General features: G+C 44.7%; 6 protein-coding genes across 8 annotated transcripts; 4 read left to right on the top strand and 2 right to left on the bottom strand.

Moving 5' to 3' along the window:
- Positions 1–25: 25 nt before the first annotated feature.
- BCIN_05g05920 (hypothetical protein) lies at positions 26–1,346 on the top strand. Of its 3 annotated transcripts, none has more exons than XM_024693105.1 (3): positions 26–409; positions 487–747; positions 803–1,346. In XM_024693105.1, exons 2-3 carry the CDS (start codon positions 498–500, stop codon positions 808–810), a joined length of 258 nt encoding a protein of 85 aa, XP_024548888.1. In that variant the 5' UTR covers positions 26–409; positions 487–497; the 3' UTR covers positions 811–1,346. The 3 variants fall into 3 exon arrangements, with proteins under 3 accessions (XP_024548888.1, XP_024548889.1, XP_024548890.1); XM_024693103.1 differs by having other exon boundaries at positions 820–1,346; XM_024693104.1 differs by having other exon boundaries at positions 838–1,346.
- Positions 1,347–1,393: 47 nt separating this feature from the next.
- On the top strand, positions 1,394–4,049 carry BCIN_05g05930 (hypothetical protein). The gene is made up of 4 exons (XM_001559585.2): positions 1,394–1,719; positions 1,833–2,223; positions 2,285–3,174; positions 3,232–4,049. The coding sequence occupies exons 1-4, from the start codon at positions 1,696–1,698 to the stop codon at positions 3,757–3,759; spliced, it is 1,833 nt and encodes a 610-aa protein (XP_001559635.1). The 5' UTR covers positions 1,394–1,695; the 3' UTR covers positions 3,760–4,049.
- A 406-nt stretch (positions 4,050–4,455) lies between these two features.
- On the top strand, positions 4,456–6,426 carry BCIN_05g05940 (hypothetical protein). Its single transcript, XM_001559584.2, has 2 exons — positions 4,456–5,862; positions 5,929–6,426. Exons 1-2 carry the CDS (start codon positions 4,693–4,695, stop codon positions 6,097–6,099), a joined length of 1,341 nt encoding a protein of 446 aa, XP_001559634.1. The 5' UTR covers positions 4,456–4,692; the 3' UTR covers positions 6,100–6,426.
- A 596-nt stretch (positions 6,427–7,022) lies between these two features.
- Positions 7,023–9,327, top strand: BCIN_05g05950 (hypothetical protein). The gene is made up of 3 exons (XM_001559583.2): positions 7,023–7,388; positions 7,441–7,788; positions 7,846–9,327. Exons 1-3 carry the CDS (start codon positions 7,182–7,184, stop codon positions 9,127–9,129), a joined length of 1,839 nt encoding a protein of 612 aa, XP_001559633.1. The 5' UTR covers positions 7,023–7,181; the 3' UTR covers positions 9,130–9,327.
- A 314-nt stretch (positions 9,328–9,641) lies between these two features.
- BCIN_05g05960 (hypothetical protein) lies at positions 9,642–12,323 on the bottom strand. Its single transcript, XM_024693106.1, has 6 exons — positions 11,707–12,323; positions 10,956–11,431; positions 10,533–10,895; positions 10,245–10,470; positions 9,962–10,184; positions 9,642–9,901 (listed from the first exon to the last, which is right to left on the bottom strand). Exons 1-6 carry the CDS (start codon positions 11,810–11,812, stop codon positions 9,847–9,849), a joined length of 1,449 nt encoding a protein of 482 aa, XP_024548891.1. The 5' UTR covers positions 11,813–12,323; the 3' UTR covers positions 9,642–9,846.
- Positions 12,324–12,741: 418 nt separating this feature from the next.
- Positions 12,742–15,691, bottom strand: BCIN_05g05970 (hypothetical protein). The gene is made up of 4 exons (XM_024693107.1): positions 15,446–15,691; positions 15,317–15,395; positions 13,260–15,266; positions 12,742–13,212 (listed from the first exon to the last, which is right to left on the bottom strand). The coding sequence occupies exons 1-4, from the start codon at positions 15,572–15,574 to the stop codon at positions 12,863–12,865; spliced, it is 2,565 nt and encodes an 854-aa protein (XP_024548892.1). The 5' UTR covers positions 15,575–15,691; the 3' UTR covers positions 12,742–12,862.
- Between the last annotated feature and the right edge of the window lie 519 nt (positions 15,692–16,210).

Here is a 16,210-nt window from a genome sequence, read left to right on the forward strand (position 1 = left end):
AGGGCTGACAATACAAGAGCTGCTTGATGCTATTTTGGGCTTTGTTGCGGCAGCGTGATAATTATGAATAATTGATTCGATCCTTCTATCCAACTTTGTCAAGATTTAACGTCTTTTCGACGGATAATCGGGAAGAGGGCAACTCTTGAAACAATTGCTTGGCTGGTTCTCTGTCACTGACGTCAAGCGGATAACTTGGTGATATGCTCTGTCAGGTACGAGGACAAAGGCAGTTATGTCGTGAGCTACGCTACAAGCTATAACCACCCCATCTCATCTACAGCGGATTGTTTTCAATTCCCAACTCGTTCATTGTTTTGATCGATTCTATCCATTTTACCTTCAGTGCCTCTTTACATCTACGCGTGTTGGCTAGTTCGCACAGCATTGCTAACCTTCAATTGACTCGGTTGGCACTCCTCCCACCAAACAATCCGCTGATTGGTTCCAGATCTTGCTGTCGGTTGACTGACTGATTGACCACAGATTTCTCCAACATGTCGTCTCAGCCCTCGACCATCGATCAATTGAAGAACACAGCTTCTTCCGCATACGAGACTGTAGCCAACAGTGTATCTGCGACTTCTAAAGACGGCGTGTATGATCCTGACCAGGACAAGAATAAAGTCGGAAAAGATGCACACGGGAATAAGTTTAGAAAGGGCGACTTTAAAGATAAATTGAATCAAGCTGCTCGTGGGGTGCAACCAGAGAAGGAGAAGGAAGAAGCAAGCTTGACAGAGAAAGGTAGGCAGATAATTCAGCGCTGCTGATCAAGCTGAACCATGAAATTCCAACACAGATTGCTAATGATGAAAGCATTGTCGTGGATACCAGGCATAAGTGCATTGCAAAAGTCAACTTTTGAACAAGGACCGGAAGATACAGCCATGAAAGACAGTGAAGCACCCCCAGTTCGGCCACAGCACGATGTACCAATTGAACAATTTTTGAGGAAGCAATATCATAGCAGAAGTGGAGATGGTATCCCAAACCCCGGGGAAAGAAATTGATTGTCCGTATGCTTCGATCAACGAAGCTTTACGAACATGTACGACATGACAGGAAACATGAATGCGTACCGCAACGATAACATCGTTTGAACAAGGCGTTTGGAAGGGTTCTGAATGGAACTTGTCAAATTATATGGAAATGGCATGAATGGGTGGCGTCCACAGCTGAGAGTAGCTTAGTAGGCTGCAGTTCGTATTTGCTTTATGGTACAAGATATTTTGTGGATATCTGCATGTGTCAATGCTTGTCATCAATATACAATGATTCACCGCAGCTTTGGTCAAATTCTTCCGAGGGCAACACAATGATCTCGGAATCCGTAAACACAGGCAACTCCTTACATTTTTATGTCTATTTTTATGTCTATTTTTATTTTTTTGGCGGCTGCTGCAAGTGCTCAGTCCCTGTCAGTGGGCCTTGGCAGATGCCGATCAGCAAAAATCTCAACCAAACATTGAAGCTATCCACAATTTCTCCTATTCCAACTGTACGGAGTGCGATACTTCGGCATCAAGGTGACTTGAATCATGGTCTTTCACGAGAGCTAAGGCGTGCTGTTCTTAAAAGCTCATATTTCCCTTCATTTTTCAAGTTTGACATCACTCTTCATCTGTACTTTTTCCCCTCTTGATTTTGTTACATGACTAGCCATCTCTCCCCACCAGAAACCGCAAATTCGCAATGTATCGGACGAATCCACAAATTGTAAGCACGCACGAGCGAAATCGTACTTAAAAGCCTTGAAAATTCTCAGACTTGTTGCCACAATCACGTGGAGTCGTAATGTCAAAAGATCATGTTGCTAACACGATTTCTAGCATGGCTTTCGAATCATCGTGGCCCAGGTCATATTTGGCTTGTTAGGTATCCCGCTGGCTTCTTCGTACCCATTTGGTGGAGTCGAAACCCGCGCTTCAAGCATTCAAGACTGCTTAACTCAGCACTCTGTTCCATATCAAGATAGTTCCTCATCTTCGTGGGCTACGACAATTTCCCCTTATAATCTTCGGTTATCATACACCCCTGCTGTTGTCACTTTACCTACCACCTCACAACATGTCAGTGACGCAATCACTTGTGCAGCCGCTGCCGGACTCAAAGTACAGGCTAAATCTGGCGGGCATTCATATGCTAGTTATTCAAGCGGTGGTAAAGATGGAAGTCTTATCGTCAGTCTCGAGAACTTCAACTCTATAAGCGTTGATCCTCGTAAGTTCTATCAATATCCTGAACCTGCGTTCCGAACGACGTCTAATCAAACATGTTCTAGAAACCAATATTGCTACCGTTGGAGGAGGTGTACGTTTAGGAAACCTCGCTCTTGGACTGTACAGTCAGGGCAAACGAGCTGTTCCACATGGAACATGTCCAGGGGTTGGAATAGGTGGACATTTCACTCATGGAGGTTACGGATACGCATCTAGAATTTGGGGTTTGGCTCTTGATACTATCGTTGGCCTCGATGTGGTTCTTGCCAATGGAACCCAAATCCACACAACAGCCACAGCTTATCCCGATATTTTCTACGCAATGAGAGGAGCTGGTGATTCGTTTGCTATTGCGACGGCCTTCTACCTCCAGACTTTTGCTGCTCCATCGTCCGTTCTCACTTTCGCAGCTAGTATTCCCGCAGCACTAGATAGTGTTAGCACTGCCGTCTCGTCCTTCACCAAACTTCAAGAACTTACTCTCGACTCTACCAAAATCAACAAAAATATCACATTAGGTATTTACACCGACAACTATGGATCATTCAGTCTTAGTGGCTGGTGCATGAGCTGTGATCAGAGCCATTTCGAGAGCGTCACCTTTCCAGCAATATTGGCCGCTTTTCCCACCGCCGCTACCAGCAGTGTTAAATCTCTAGGATGGACAGATGCTTTGGTCAGTGCAAACAATGGGGGACAGCTCCAGGAACCATTGACCGGATATGTTGCTCACGACACATTCTACGCAAAATCTGTGGTTACGAGGAATGCTGAGCCGTTGACTTCTACCCAGCTAACTAGCTACTTCACCTACATTCTGAATCAAGGAAGAAGTGCTCCTTCTCCTTGGTATACTATTATCGATTTATATGGAGGCGCCGATAGTCAGATAAATGTGCCTTCTTCCGACTCTTCGGCATATTCTGATCGTGACGCTCATTGGGTTTTCCAGGTGAGACTCCTTTTCTTAACAATGCGATTATTTGGCCACTTAACTAACAACTCACAGAACTACGGCTTTACATCCAACTCTTTGCCACCATATGACGACGCTATAACGCCCTTCGTAGACTCTCTCAATAGCGCTCTTTCAGCTGGTGCATCTAGTGATTTTGGGGCATATCTCAACTACGTAGACCCAGAGCTAAGTGCAACCGACGCTGCGATGCTCGGATACGGACAAACTACATATGACAAATTATTGGCCATTAAACAGACCGTTGACCCCAATGAAGTGTTCTGGAATCCACAGAGTATTGGCGCTGCTGATGATGATTCTGGAAATAACGGCAGCAGTGGAACCACAAGCTCAGCTGCGTCTACATCTACATCTGCACCAACATCTACTTCTACCTCTACGGCGTCAAAAGCTACTGCAACATCGTCATTGAAAGTCTCAACAGATGCGTCGTGTGGTAACGGGTATACGTGCAAGGGAAGCTCGTTTGGAAGTTGCTGCTCTCGGTATGGATGGTGTGGTAGTACGAGTACGTACTGTGGAACTGGGTGTCAGAGTGGATTTGGAACTTGTTCGTGAGGAGAAAAGTTCTTATGGGGGTGATTGAATAGGTTATTTAATTCGAGAATTGGGTTGGAGAGCAAAAAAAAGGATAATATTTAGATAATAGATAATATGCCGCAAGGTATATATGGGTGAGATATGAATGGCGTCGAAAAGAGATGGAATGTTAATTTTTAAATTGTTATTCGGGAGATTAGTTCCCACAGAAATATAGATACACAGAAAGTCAAATAAACAGACCTAATACCTCACATTATAATTATGAAGAGGACAATAACACTTTGAGACTTTATTCTAAGCAAGTAAAGTATATTATCTACTGGACTTTTAATATAAAAAAAGAGTAATGTCTCTTCTGAATGGGGCAAAATTATACACTGAAAATACCAGGGTTGATATCTTGGTATCGGAAAGAAACCAAGATATCCTCTAGAATGTACAGAAAAAAGATGGGAAAGAAAAAATTTGACCGTTTCTGAATGGTCTATTTTGTTTTTTATAAGTTGCAAATAGAAAAATTAATTAATTAATTTGATATTATATATAGAATTTTGAAAAGAGTATAAATACTTTGGAAGTGTGTCGCTTTTCTTGTTTGTTCGATTAGAAGGGGTCCAAATGTTCCATAGCCTTGCACCTACCTAGGTAGCTTATGGGGTATTGGCTTGACGGATATATTTCCGAGAACCCCCACGAAACAAAAACAAAAATGGCAAGTAGCCCGAACTGCTGCAGGTATGAACGTCATGCTTGTTCTGCTCTGCTGGGGTGAATTATGAGGGGTACTGACATTGGGTGGATTCATCTATATGGCTCTTTAAATGGTGAGTTTGGTAGGGGATGGTTTGTTATGAAGACTTCAAATCACCCATCTTCAAGTTTAAGTAGCGTTTCCTCAATTCTTGTTCCTCCCGTTCATCCATCTACTTTTGATAGCACATTGACAACATGTCTTCATCTGATAAGCCAGCCGTGGCCTTCATCGGTCTTGGGGCTATGGGGATGGGCATGGCTACGAACCTCCTCAAAACATTCTCTGTTACTGGCTTTGATGTCTACGAACCCACGCTCGAGAAATTCAGATCCGCGGGCGGAAACACAGCTACCACACCTCGATCTGCCGTCGCCAATGCACAATACATCGTCATCATGGTAGCCACGGCTGCGCAAACCCTTGCGGTTCTTTTCGACGATGTCACTGGAGCTATCCACGAATTACAGCCGAATGCTACGATAATACTAAGCTCTACTGCTTTCCCCGAACACGTACCGGAGGTCAGAGAATTACTGGACAATAAATATAACAGGAAAGATGTGGAATTGGTAGATGCACCTGTGTCGGGAGGTACTAGTCGAGCAGCTCTTGGTACGCTTGTAATTCTCGCTTCTGGGCCGGAGAAATCGCTCGACGCTGCGAAACCAGTGTTGGATGCCATGGCAGATCCATTGCATATGATACCTGGTGGTTTGGGGGCGGGTACCAAGGTTAAAATGGTTCACCAAGCTCTCGCGGGAATACACATGATTATGGCATCAGAAGCCATGGGGTTTGCTGCATTCTTGGGTCTTAACACCAAGCAGGCTTTTGACTATCTAGTTAAATCATCTGGAGAAAGCTGGATGTTGGGGAACAGAGTACCGCATATGTTGGAGAATGATCTACACCCGTATTCGGCACTGAACATCTTTGTTAAAGACATGGGTATAGTGACAGCTGATGGCCGTAGAGTCAAATGTCCACTCTTCCTTTGCTCTGCGGCCGAACAAGTATTGGCATCCGGCGTACGTTCTGGGTTTGGTCTAGATGATGATTCTGGACTTGTCAGAGCTTATATCCCTACCCAGCCAAGTCTTGTCTTCGATCAGACAACTACTTCTACTACAAGTGCGAATGATACGAGATTAAAGCTAGTTGAAGATATACTAGCAGGTGTACATCTAGTCGCAGCAGTAGAAGCAATGGCTTTTGGTCAAGCGATAGGTCTAGACACCGAAATGCTATACGATGTAGTAAAAGGGGCGGCTGGAGCAAGCGCCATGTTCGTGGATAGAGTGCCAGCTTTGTTAAGTGGAAAGTGTACCTCAAAATCCTCTATTAATGATGTTGTTGCTCGTCTCGTAAGTAATTTGAAAGATCCTTTCACAATAATTCCATGTGAGTATATGGTGCTCACGATCAAACAGAATAAAGCAATCGAGGAAGCGAGCCGTGTCAAATACCCGCTACATCTCACAGCCACGGCGCTACAGATATTACAATTGGCGAGTAGTCGAAGTTCTGGCAATGAGCCTGACGTAGCAGCCATAAAAGTATGGGATGGTATCGTCACATTTCCCGTACCTGGCTTTGCATGAGGAAGTAGCTTCGTCAAGGAGCGATATTTGAGCTTTGATGCTACTAATAGGGATCACTTTTCTTGGACACTAGTATGAAGTTAATTTGCATAGAATAAGGTTGGAAGGCTGGAGCTGTAGTAAAATTAACTTGCTTCATTGACAAATATTACGCTGGAACTTCCCCGCATTTTGTGCACCATATTGTTCCTGCAGAAACTAGCAAATTTGGCTCCTGCTGTGAGTTGTGTCAATCAAGTATATCTCCGAGAGTTAAATTTTTATCTCCAAATCTTCATGAATACGGAAACTTCGTCTTGAAGAAGAAGTCAAATTTAGAAATATTGAATGCGATTGTTTTTGATATTGTTGACGTTCCAGATCTTATGACATGTCTATCCAATGTCGTTTACAACACGACTCAATACCACGATGCAAGGGCCGGTCCGTCCGCACACCCAAAACCCCCAAAATGCTTTCCCACTTCTTAGTCTACCACCAAAAACGGTAGATCATTATAGCTTGAGTGCTACTCCTAGCATAGTCTACTTTGAGTTCCTGGGCACATGGACACGGAAACGATTTGGAGATTATTAAAATGGGTTAGCTTTTGCGGCAATGCTGCGGCTGCTTCGCCAACAACATCTTTCCGTCTCCTAGCGGGGCAGCACGGAATCTAATTATGTGATCTTGGCTTCGTCACTTCCAAACGTCGTTTAGTTTTGTTCGCAAAGGCGCCTTGGAATCAGAGTGGATATTTTGGAGAGTCTTGGAAATGCTGCTAAATGTCGCTATCGCTGTACTTTCTCGGTTAATGCTGCTCACTTGGATACTGGTTTGCTCGCCGTCGTAAAGTTGTATCGCTCATTGGTACGTTGGCACGACCGCCGTTCTAGTTTTGATCCCATGTGGAGAGTTCTTAGTATGTGAATTCGGGTACGAGTGGCTCTTTGTGCTCTTTGGCTACGGCTGTTTCCCCGTCGTATGATCTCATGCCAGCACGGGTCTTGAACATGGAAATATGTCTATAACTGGAAGAATATCTCTCCTTTAATGTGCATTTGTCTTGAGAACTGTACACACTCCTCTTGGTGATCGCAAAGATGCATTTCCAGTCTTTCTTATATGTTGCCGCTGCAATCCCTCTGAGCATTGCTGCACCCACAGCCGATGGTCCAACAAAGAGAGCAGATGCTACATTCGACTATGTAGTTGTTGGTGGTGGAACTGCAGGATTGACAATAGCTTCAAGGTTGTCCGAAGATTCTGGGACCACAGTAGCAGTCATTGAAGCTGGAACTTTCTACCAGGTACAGACAAACGTCTTCATCACGAGATCGTATAATGGCTAAACAGATTTAGATCGCCAATCCCGCACTCAGCTCAACGCCAGCCGGAGACTCATTCTGGGCGGGCTCCAGTCCGTCCGATGTCAATCCACTTGTGGATTGGAAATTCGTGACGTCACCTCAAGCTGGGGCGGCGGGTCGCTCGATTTCGTACGCCAGAGGCAAATGTCTCGGTGGAAGTTCAGCGAGGAATTTCATGATCTATCAGCGTGGTACCACGCAATCGTATCAGAAATGGGCGGATGCGGTGGATGATCAATCGTATACTTTTGATGGACTCTTTCCGTACTTTCAAAAGAGTGTTCGTTTCACTCCTCCGGGATCCAGCCGTGCGTCCAACGCATCTGCTGAGTTTAGCGCTGTAAGCTTAGATTTTTCCTTCAATCTCCTCGTGGAAAATACTGATTTCCATCTCTAGTCTGCATATTCGTCTTCGGGAGGACCTCTGGAGGTTTCGTATGCTAATTACGCACAACCTTTCTCGAGTTACATGGAGGGATCCCTGGGCGAAATCGGAATCAATGATATTCAAGATTTCAATACTGGGTCTCTCATGGGCAAACAATATTGCAGTTCTACCATCGATCCTTCCAGCCAAAAACGAGAGTCGTCCCAGACAGCCTATTATGACTCTACGGTGCAGAAACGCTCAAATCTCAAAGTCTATTCGCTTACCACGGCCCAAAAGGTTCTCTTTGATAACGACAAGAAAGCTACGAGTGTCAGAGTCACATCACTCGGTTTCATCCCATACACAATCAATGCCCGCAAAGAAGTCATCATGTCCGCCGGCGCCTTTCAAAGCCCTCAACTCCTCATGCTCTCAGGAATCGGCCCCAAAGACACCCTAGCCAAATGGAATATCCCAGCCATCTCCATCCTCGAGGGCGTCGGCCAAAACATGTGGGATCATATATTTTTCGGTCCTACTTACCGCGTCAAAGTACAGACGTTGACCAGACTTGCCAATGATCTGATCTACACGGCCGCACAATTCATAGGTCCCTATCTGATCCAGAAAATCGGCCCCCTGACCAACCCCATCTGCGACTACCTCGGCTGGGAAAAACTCCCCAGTTCCCTCCGCGACAGTTTCTCCTCTTCCACCCTCAGCGATCTCGCTCAATTCCCCCCCGACTGGCCCGAAATCGAATACCTCTCCGGCGCCGGCTACGTCGGCGATTTCGCCAGTCTCCCCACCACCCAACCCCGCGACGGCTACCAATACGCCACCATCCTCAGCGCGCTCGTCGCCCCCCTCTCCAGAGGAACCGTCACTCTCGCCTCGACCTCCGCCTCCGACCTCCCCATCATCAACCCCTCGTGGCTCACCTCCCCCACCGACCAAGCCGTCGCAGTCGCAGCCTACAAACGCGTACGCGCAGCCTTCTCCTCCAAATTCATGGCCCCCGTCCTCATCGGACAGGAGTATTTCCCCGGGCCCTCCGTATCCAGCGACGCGCAAATCCTCGAGACGATCCAGAAAACGCTGCATACGGTGTGGCACGCCGCGTGCACGTGCAAGATGGGGATTCAGAGCGATCCCATGGCGGTGGTGGATAGCAAAGCGAGGGTTTTCGGCACGAAAGGCTTGCGAGTCGTGGATGCGAGTGCGTTTGCGATTTTGCCGCCGGGTCATCCGCAGAGTACCGTGTATGCGCTTGCAGAGAAGATTGCAGCGGGGATTAAGAATGGGGATTAGAGTTTGTTCTGGTGATGGTGGATTATAGGTGTGTGGAGTGGTGGCGTATGGTTTCACTTGGTTAATCACGAATCCTTCCACATCTGCCTTTTCTATGTATAAAAGCTTGTTCTGGATCTGCGCATCTTGTACGTCTTAGCAAAGCCTTAATTTCATGTATATATTTATATAATTATAATCCCTCTGCCAAAACATCCACACTATAATGTCCTGTAAATAAGTGAAGGGCATACCGCCAACCCATTGAAGATGTAAATCAATCAAAAACTTTTAGAAAATGAAATCGTACATCTATTAATCCTTCTGCACTTCACCGCAGTCGTCAACAATTTGGCATTAGAGATGAAAAATCGAGATCGTCAAACTACTAATGATGGGGTAGAGGAGAGATAGACCAGAAGCGAATACTGTGGGCACAATAACCTAGTATTGAGATTCTTCAGACAAATAAAAATTATACAAATTTGTTCTGCACAATCAGACACTTGACTGTTATAGTATGAGACCCTATTTGTAGTCACGAAGTAAGAGATAATTGAGTGTGAAATAGTATATGGATATCTTTGTTCAAGTACATTGTATGTTCTATTCATCATACACATTCGGCATGTCCAAATGTTGTTTCAACGAAAATATCCACCGCCGTGCTAAAAGTCAGGTATTTCGCTATAAGTTGCTGTCTATCATCCCCTCGCATATGAAAGCTCCTATCATTCTCTATTCTTCTTCATCCTCTATCGCCTGCTCTAATGGCTCTCCTGGCTTTGTGAATCTATCCGCCTATCAGTATGCTTCCCTGACTCGCGCTCTAAAATATGGGTGAAAAACTTACTTCTTAACTACTCTCTCGATACCATCCAATCCCATCTTCAAAGTTTCCATAGTTGGACCGTAGGAGAATCTGACGAAATGGTGACAAGGACTATCAAACAAATCTCTTCTCTTACTTGGGTTCAAGTCGAAAAAGATACCGGGGACGACAATGACACGCTCCTCGAGACATGCTTGGAAAAAGTTAAGACCATCGGAAATTGCAGCTGGAAGTCCTTCTAGATCTGTAATTTTACTAAATTAGCAATTTTATCTCCGAAATATGTTAGCATTTTTTGACTCACCCAACCACAAGTAGAAGGTACTGTCAGGCACTTCCTTAATCTTGAAACCCATTTCACGAAGACGGTTGATAACATAATCACGTTTTTCACGGAAATGGCTTTGCAGAGCCTTCATTTCCTCCCTAACCTTGTTAGGCTCAAGCATAGGAATAGCAGCCTCTTGGAAAGGAACATTGGCACCACCATCAAGGTATGAACCACATGAGCCAATGGCTTTGATAAATTCCTATTCACTATTAGCAAGGCCAGCGACGTTTGGGGGAAGGGGGGGGAGAGAGCAAAACAAACCTTTGGCCCAACAATCCACGCAATTCTCCATCCAGGTAATCTGAAGCGCTTGGTGAGACCATCAATAATCAAAACATCATCCTCATCCACATTTCCAACGTTCTCAGCGGCACTGATTGTGGTACCATCGCAATCACTGGTATAGTTATAACCTCCATAGAACTCATCCATGATGAGAGTGGCTCTATCTCTGCAGATATCTTGAATTTCAGCAAGCTCAGGGTTCTTGACAACCTTTCCGGTAGGATTTCTAGGATTTGAAGTCAAGATAACTGAGGTACCACGAGAAATCTCCTCCTCAATTTTATTAGGGTGAATGTGGTAACCATCTTCTCCAGAGAGAGGGGATGGAATTGCCGCAAACTAATAGAAGTAAGCTTTCAAGTATTTTTTCCACCATGTGGAGAAAGAGGAGCGACTTACATTCTTGAATAATGACAACATCTCGTTGTACGCAGTGTAATCAGGAATGAAGAAGCCCAAGTATGCATTGTTCAATACTGCAGCAATTCTGATCAATCCAGCCCGGCCACCTGGAACAATGCACACATTCTCCCAAGTATATTGACTGTCTTTGCCCTGTCTGTGATGAACATTGTACAAGTTCGCAACAGCAGCTCTCAAACCCTTAATACCAGCTGTAGGACCGTACTCTCTGCCTGCCATTGTAATATCGATGCTCTCGGGACGCTTGAAACTGCCAGCGATTTCGTCGTCAACTTCAGGAGCTCCCTGTCCAAGGTTTGCCCATTTCTCAGGCTCCTCAGCAAATCCATGCTCATAAGCTCTTTCGGTACACCAGACTACACCAGTAGAGGCACGGGTTGGATCGAGTCCCGCGTGAGTTTTGTGGCCTTCGTGGGCATTGCGGAATTGCTTGTGAATCTTGGAGTCCATTTCTTCATCCATGATCAGTTAAGCTCTGAAAAGCAAGGGAATAAAGAACGCGAGTTTCTCTATATGCATAGGGAAACCTGAATACGATAGTACATAGGCATCTTTTTCAATTTCTGCCCCGCAATCCCCAACATTTTTTAGACCTCCCCGAAATTATGCCGCTCAAAAGAGCTACTGCTCCAAAAGAAGAGGGCTGTATTTGGGAGGGATGCTGTGATTCCCCGATATGATAGATGGCTTCTGGGGAAAATGTTGAGAAATAGAGTAAAGAACTTACCATTGGCAGAAGGATCATGGGTAGAAAATCTTCTGTTTGGCTTGGATGACAATCTTGGAGCTCCAGTGGACCTGTTCATGGAAAACTTTCTGTTGTTGAACGCCATGTTGTCTGTTGTTTCTTCTTTCTCGAATGTGATGTTGTTTTGTTTGATTCAATCAAGACTGAGCGTTCTTCTGCAATCTTGTAAGCAATGAGGTTGTGTTCGTGTGGACAAGTCAGCTAGGACAAGGCTCAGGTGAAGTGAATGATCAAGAATGACTGAACGGCACCGTTCTTCTCTTTTAGTGAAATGGAGGAAAACAAGCTCTTAAGAACAAGAGCGGAGAAAGGAGAAAGGAGAAAGGAGAGAGAAAGTGGGGTGTACGGCTCAGTTGGAGAGAAAACGGAGCAAACATAAAAAAGGGATCAAGGCCATGAAAATTGGGTTGATTGGGTTCTCGATTCTGCCGTTGTGTGTAAGTCTGACCAAAAAAATAGTGGTCGCGGGGCGATGAACAGGGGGTACAAGGGAAAAGCTTGTTTTCTTCCGCCTTATCGATTACGCAGCACAACCCGAGTTTTTTGGAAAATGAGCCATTTCTCTGGAATATCGGTGTAGATAACGTAGTGGTTCCTCTGTACACCGGTGTTTATGTACGCTCGATACGATGTAAAGCACTGCAACAAGTAACAATGCAGTGGGTGTCTCACTTATGACATACGAGTTTAATATAAATCGGTCGTCTTCAATCCAGGTACGTACCCTCTCTCGAGCCTCTGCATTATCACTCCACTGTAAAAGCCCCCGAAGCCCCCCACGAGACTAAGAGATTTAGAATGATTGGTGCCACCAGCAGATGTATCCACCCTGATGCTACATCACGAGCCAGGGATTCTTGGGTATCTGGAATCTGGAATTTGGAATTTGGATCCGACCCAAAGGCTAGTCCTGGCCTGCAAAGCGAAGCGAATCGCTTAGTGTAAATAATGGGCGCAAAGGCGATTGTCACCGTCGGAGGAAGCCAAAAGGCTGCCCCCGTTCATCAACTTTCTTATAAATTTAGAGCCATCAATAATCTATATTGAAACAGGTATAGTAAAGTACATTTTGATTCTACAGGTGGATCTACGAGGATGAAAAAGAAACTAATGAGGACAAGGAACTATTCGACTCTTAAGAGATATCAGCTGCTGAAGCATCATCCTCTAGCATTTGCTTGAAGGAGAATGGTTCGAAAGGTATGCCGTCTCCCATGAAATGCTTGCTCATAGCTTCGACCCAATGCAAACGAAGACTGTGCAACATGGCACTAGTACCTTCCATGACAACCAATACGGCAATTGTGAGGAAAAACCATGCGGTGAATGTTACCACGACCATGAAGACACCGGCAACACCGGTCATATGGAGTCCAATGGAAAGGGTCATATCCCACAACACAACGGAAAGTTGTTGATGTGCAAGGGACAAGGCCCATAGACGAAGGTATGAGGCGGTGTGAGACACACAGTTCAAGCAGAATTCTGGGGAATGTTAGTAACGATCAAACTGTGAGAGCAAGAAAACATACCAATTGTATGAATGACCTGATGAATCATAACTTCGGAAAACTCGAATTCTTCATGTTCTTCATCTCCAATATCTTGTGTAATCATAGCAACACCTTCACCTTCGCTGTTCATACTTATTCTACCGTCCAAAGTGTGGTCATCATCATCGTCGCCATCAAGTGCGCTAACTCGGGATGTTTCACCAATGCCTCTGTAGCCTCTTCCTCGTGCTTTGTTGTGTTCCCATCGAAGATAGAATGGTTTGAGTAATAGCAAAATTGGCACTTGGACGACGGCAATGAGAACAAGGCAGATTTGAACAAATCCCTGGCCAGAGTAAAGCTGCTCTTCAATAGTTCCGGGCGACAAGAACATGTAGATCAACATATTTAACAGACCTGGAGGCGATTCGCCGATACCCTGCCAGTCTATTGACCATTTGTAGACAATGGCAAAAACAAGGTAGCCAAAAATAGCTTGGAAGAAAATCATGCCTGGGACGAATACGCCCCAAATATCAATAGGAGTCTTGAAGTGACGGGCATTGATATAAGACAAGCACAATGAGTAGGTCATGTGGCACCAACCCATCAAGATACTCAACTTCATCTTGTAACTATTGGTAAACAGAAGGTCGTTTTCCGTGTCATGCCACATCCAGTCGAGGCCAAAAGGATATCGGTATCCTGTTGGCTCTTTAAGATGAGCCTCAATAGAATCGGGGTAATTCTCTGACCAAGCCCAAGCACTTGGAAAGAATGAGAACGACTTGGAGAATACATCATTGTAGATAAGACCAGTGTACATGGAGAAGATACCCATCATCAACATGATGTATCGACCATAGAAAGCCATTGAAAAGAGTTCATCGCGAACTTTCTTCAATGATTTTTCCCAATAGATCATAGCCGAAGCTGCGCAAACCATGATAACACCATGTCCGAAATCACCGAACATGACGGCGAAAAGGAATGGGAAAGTAACGATGGTTGGGAGACCAGGATTGACTTCTTGGTACTTTGCTGTGCCATAAGCATTTATAATTGTTTGAAAGCCTTCCGTAAATTTGTTAGTCTTCTGGTAGGTCGGAGGAGTTTTGTTTGTCCTAATCTCATTGATAATCGAGGGTACAGAAAGACCTGCTCTGTTGTTGACATCGTGAAGTGTTGACTTGATCAAAGGCAAAGAGTTGGAGGGGCACCAAGCCTCAGCAATCAAAGTCTTCCTAGCATGATCGTACGAGAAAAGGTTCAGTGTTTGATAGACAGCCTTCTCTTTCTTGATAATGACCATCCAGGCAGCCAAACTCCGTGCAATTTGAGTGAGTTCAGCGTCAAGTGTTTGCTTCGTGTTACGGAGAACACTGCCAAGATCGCTCAAACGAGTGTTGACTTCATGAATCTGATCCCGGCGTAGATCGCTATTCTCATCCACGCTGTAAAGATCCGCACCAAGAGATTCCGAGATCTTTCTAATCTTAGCAATAAGCTCCTTTCCATGTGCAAAAATGACGAACACGTTTTTGTCGATAGCCTCGTTATTCGTGGGATCAACAATGGGTTCTGAAATCTCCGATTGATTCATGTAAAGATTACCTCGAAGGGTTCTCCATAAGATACGCTCGAATGCTGCAATGCGATCCCGAGGAATGACTCCGGACACGAACCCAATATTCATACCAGAAAACGAACGCTCGGCATCCCCATTTTGATGAGACTGTTCTATATCTTGAAGGAGAGGAGCATCGTCGTCGTCGGTGGAAGCTCTAATTTCATCGACATTTCCGTGAGCTCGATCGAAGAAAGACCCAGCCTCTCTTAAAACCCATCTCCATTCGGTAAGTTCTACCTCCCTCTTCTTCAAAGTTTCATAACTGTCATTCAATGATGCAATTCGTTGCTCGAGGCTCTGGCTGCGATCGGAAAGCTCGTCGATTTCGGTGGCGGAAGGAGCGGCTAAAGTTTCGATATCAAGGTCTAGCTTTCTAAGAGGGATTCCTGCTTTATCCATTTGGGTGTGGAAGTATCCTAATTATCAATTAGTATTGGCGAAATAAGAGATAGAGGTTGGTACATACGGAGCTGTCTTTCAACATTGTCGAGTCGTCTTATCTCCTGAGTGAAAGTGCGTTGAAAAGCAGTAACGTCGGAGTTGAGCTACGAAATCCATTAGTAATTCATCGCAATCCGATAGAATTCAGACATACATCTCGAAACTGTATTTGCCCAAGCTCTCCCAATGCGTTTACAATCTCGCGTCCAATTTCGTTGGCGATGTAGAGTTGAACCAAACTCATGTCCGCCGAGCGGAACATGGTGTCCTGCGACGGTGCCATAATGAGAAGCTTGGGAATGATCCCTAGATTCTTTTTTGGCAATTATATGAAGCTTCCCAAGCAAGATGAGGTAGGTTTTGTAGGATTGATTTTGAGGTTGTAAATGTTGGAAGATGCAAGCACATCATTAACGATATTAAGCTTGGATACCTAGCGCCCGACAATGTCCTGAGTTAGTCTATCACGTGATAACACACAGCCATCTCCATTCGCAGTCCAACAAATTCCCTACCCTTTTCATGAATGATCTGGGCTGCGTATACAACATCTGGTCAAATCTCTCAATACAACTATATGATACCTACGTGAGATTCCTTTTGCAAGAAAAGGTAAACTCTCCGGGTTCATAAACAACATTGAAGTCCTTTTGTTTTAAACCAATAAGACAAGCCCTTCCAGGCCACAATCTCTACTACTACTATTATCGTTCTTGTTATAATCGTCATCATCTATGTGTGATATATATTTATATATATATATATATATATATATATATACCATTCTTCCAAAAAGACTCCAATGGAAACAGCACCACAACTAAAGCCATAACAACATGCAGCATAGCACATATGTAGATTGACATGAGTTTACTGATGTTTGATATCGTTCCAACGACTGCACTTGGATTTACATTAC

This window comes from Botrytis cinerea, chromosome 5, assembly GCF_000143535.2.
Source record: "Botrytis cinerea B05.10 chromosome 5, complete sequence".
NCBI classification, from domain to species: domain Eukaryota; kingdom Fungi; phylum Ascomycota; class Leotiomycetes; order Helotiales; family Sclerotiniaceae; genus Botrytis; species Botrytis cinerea.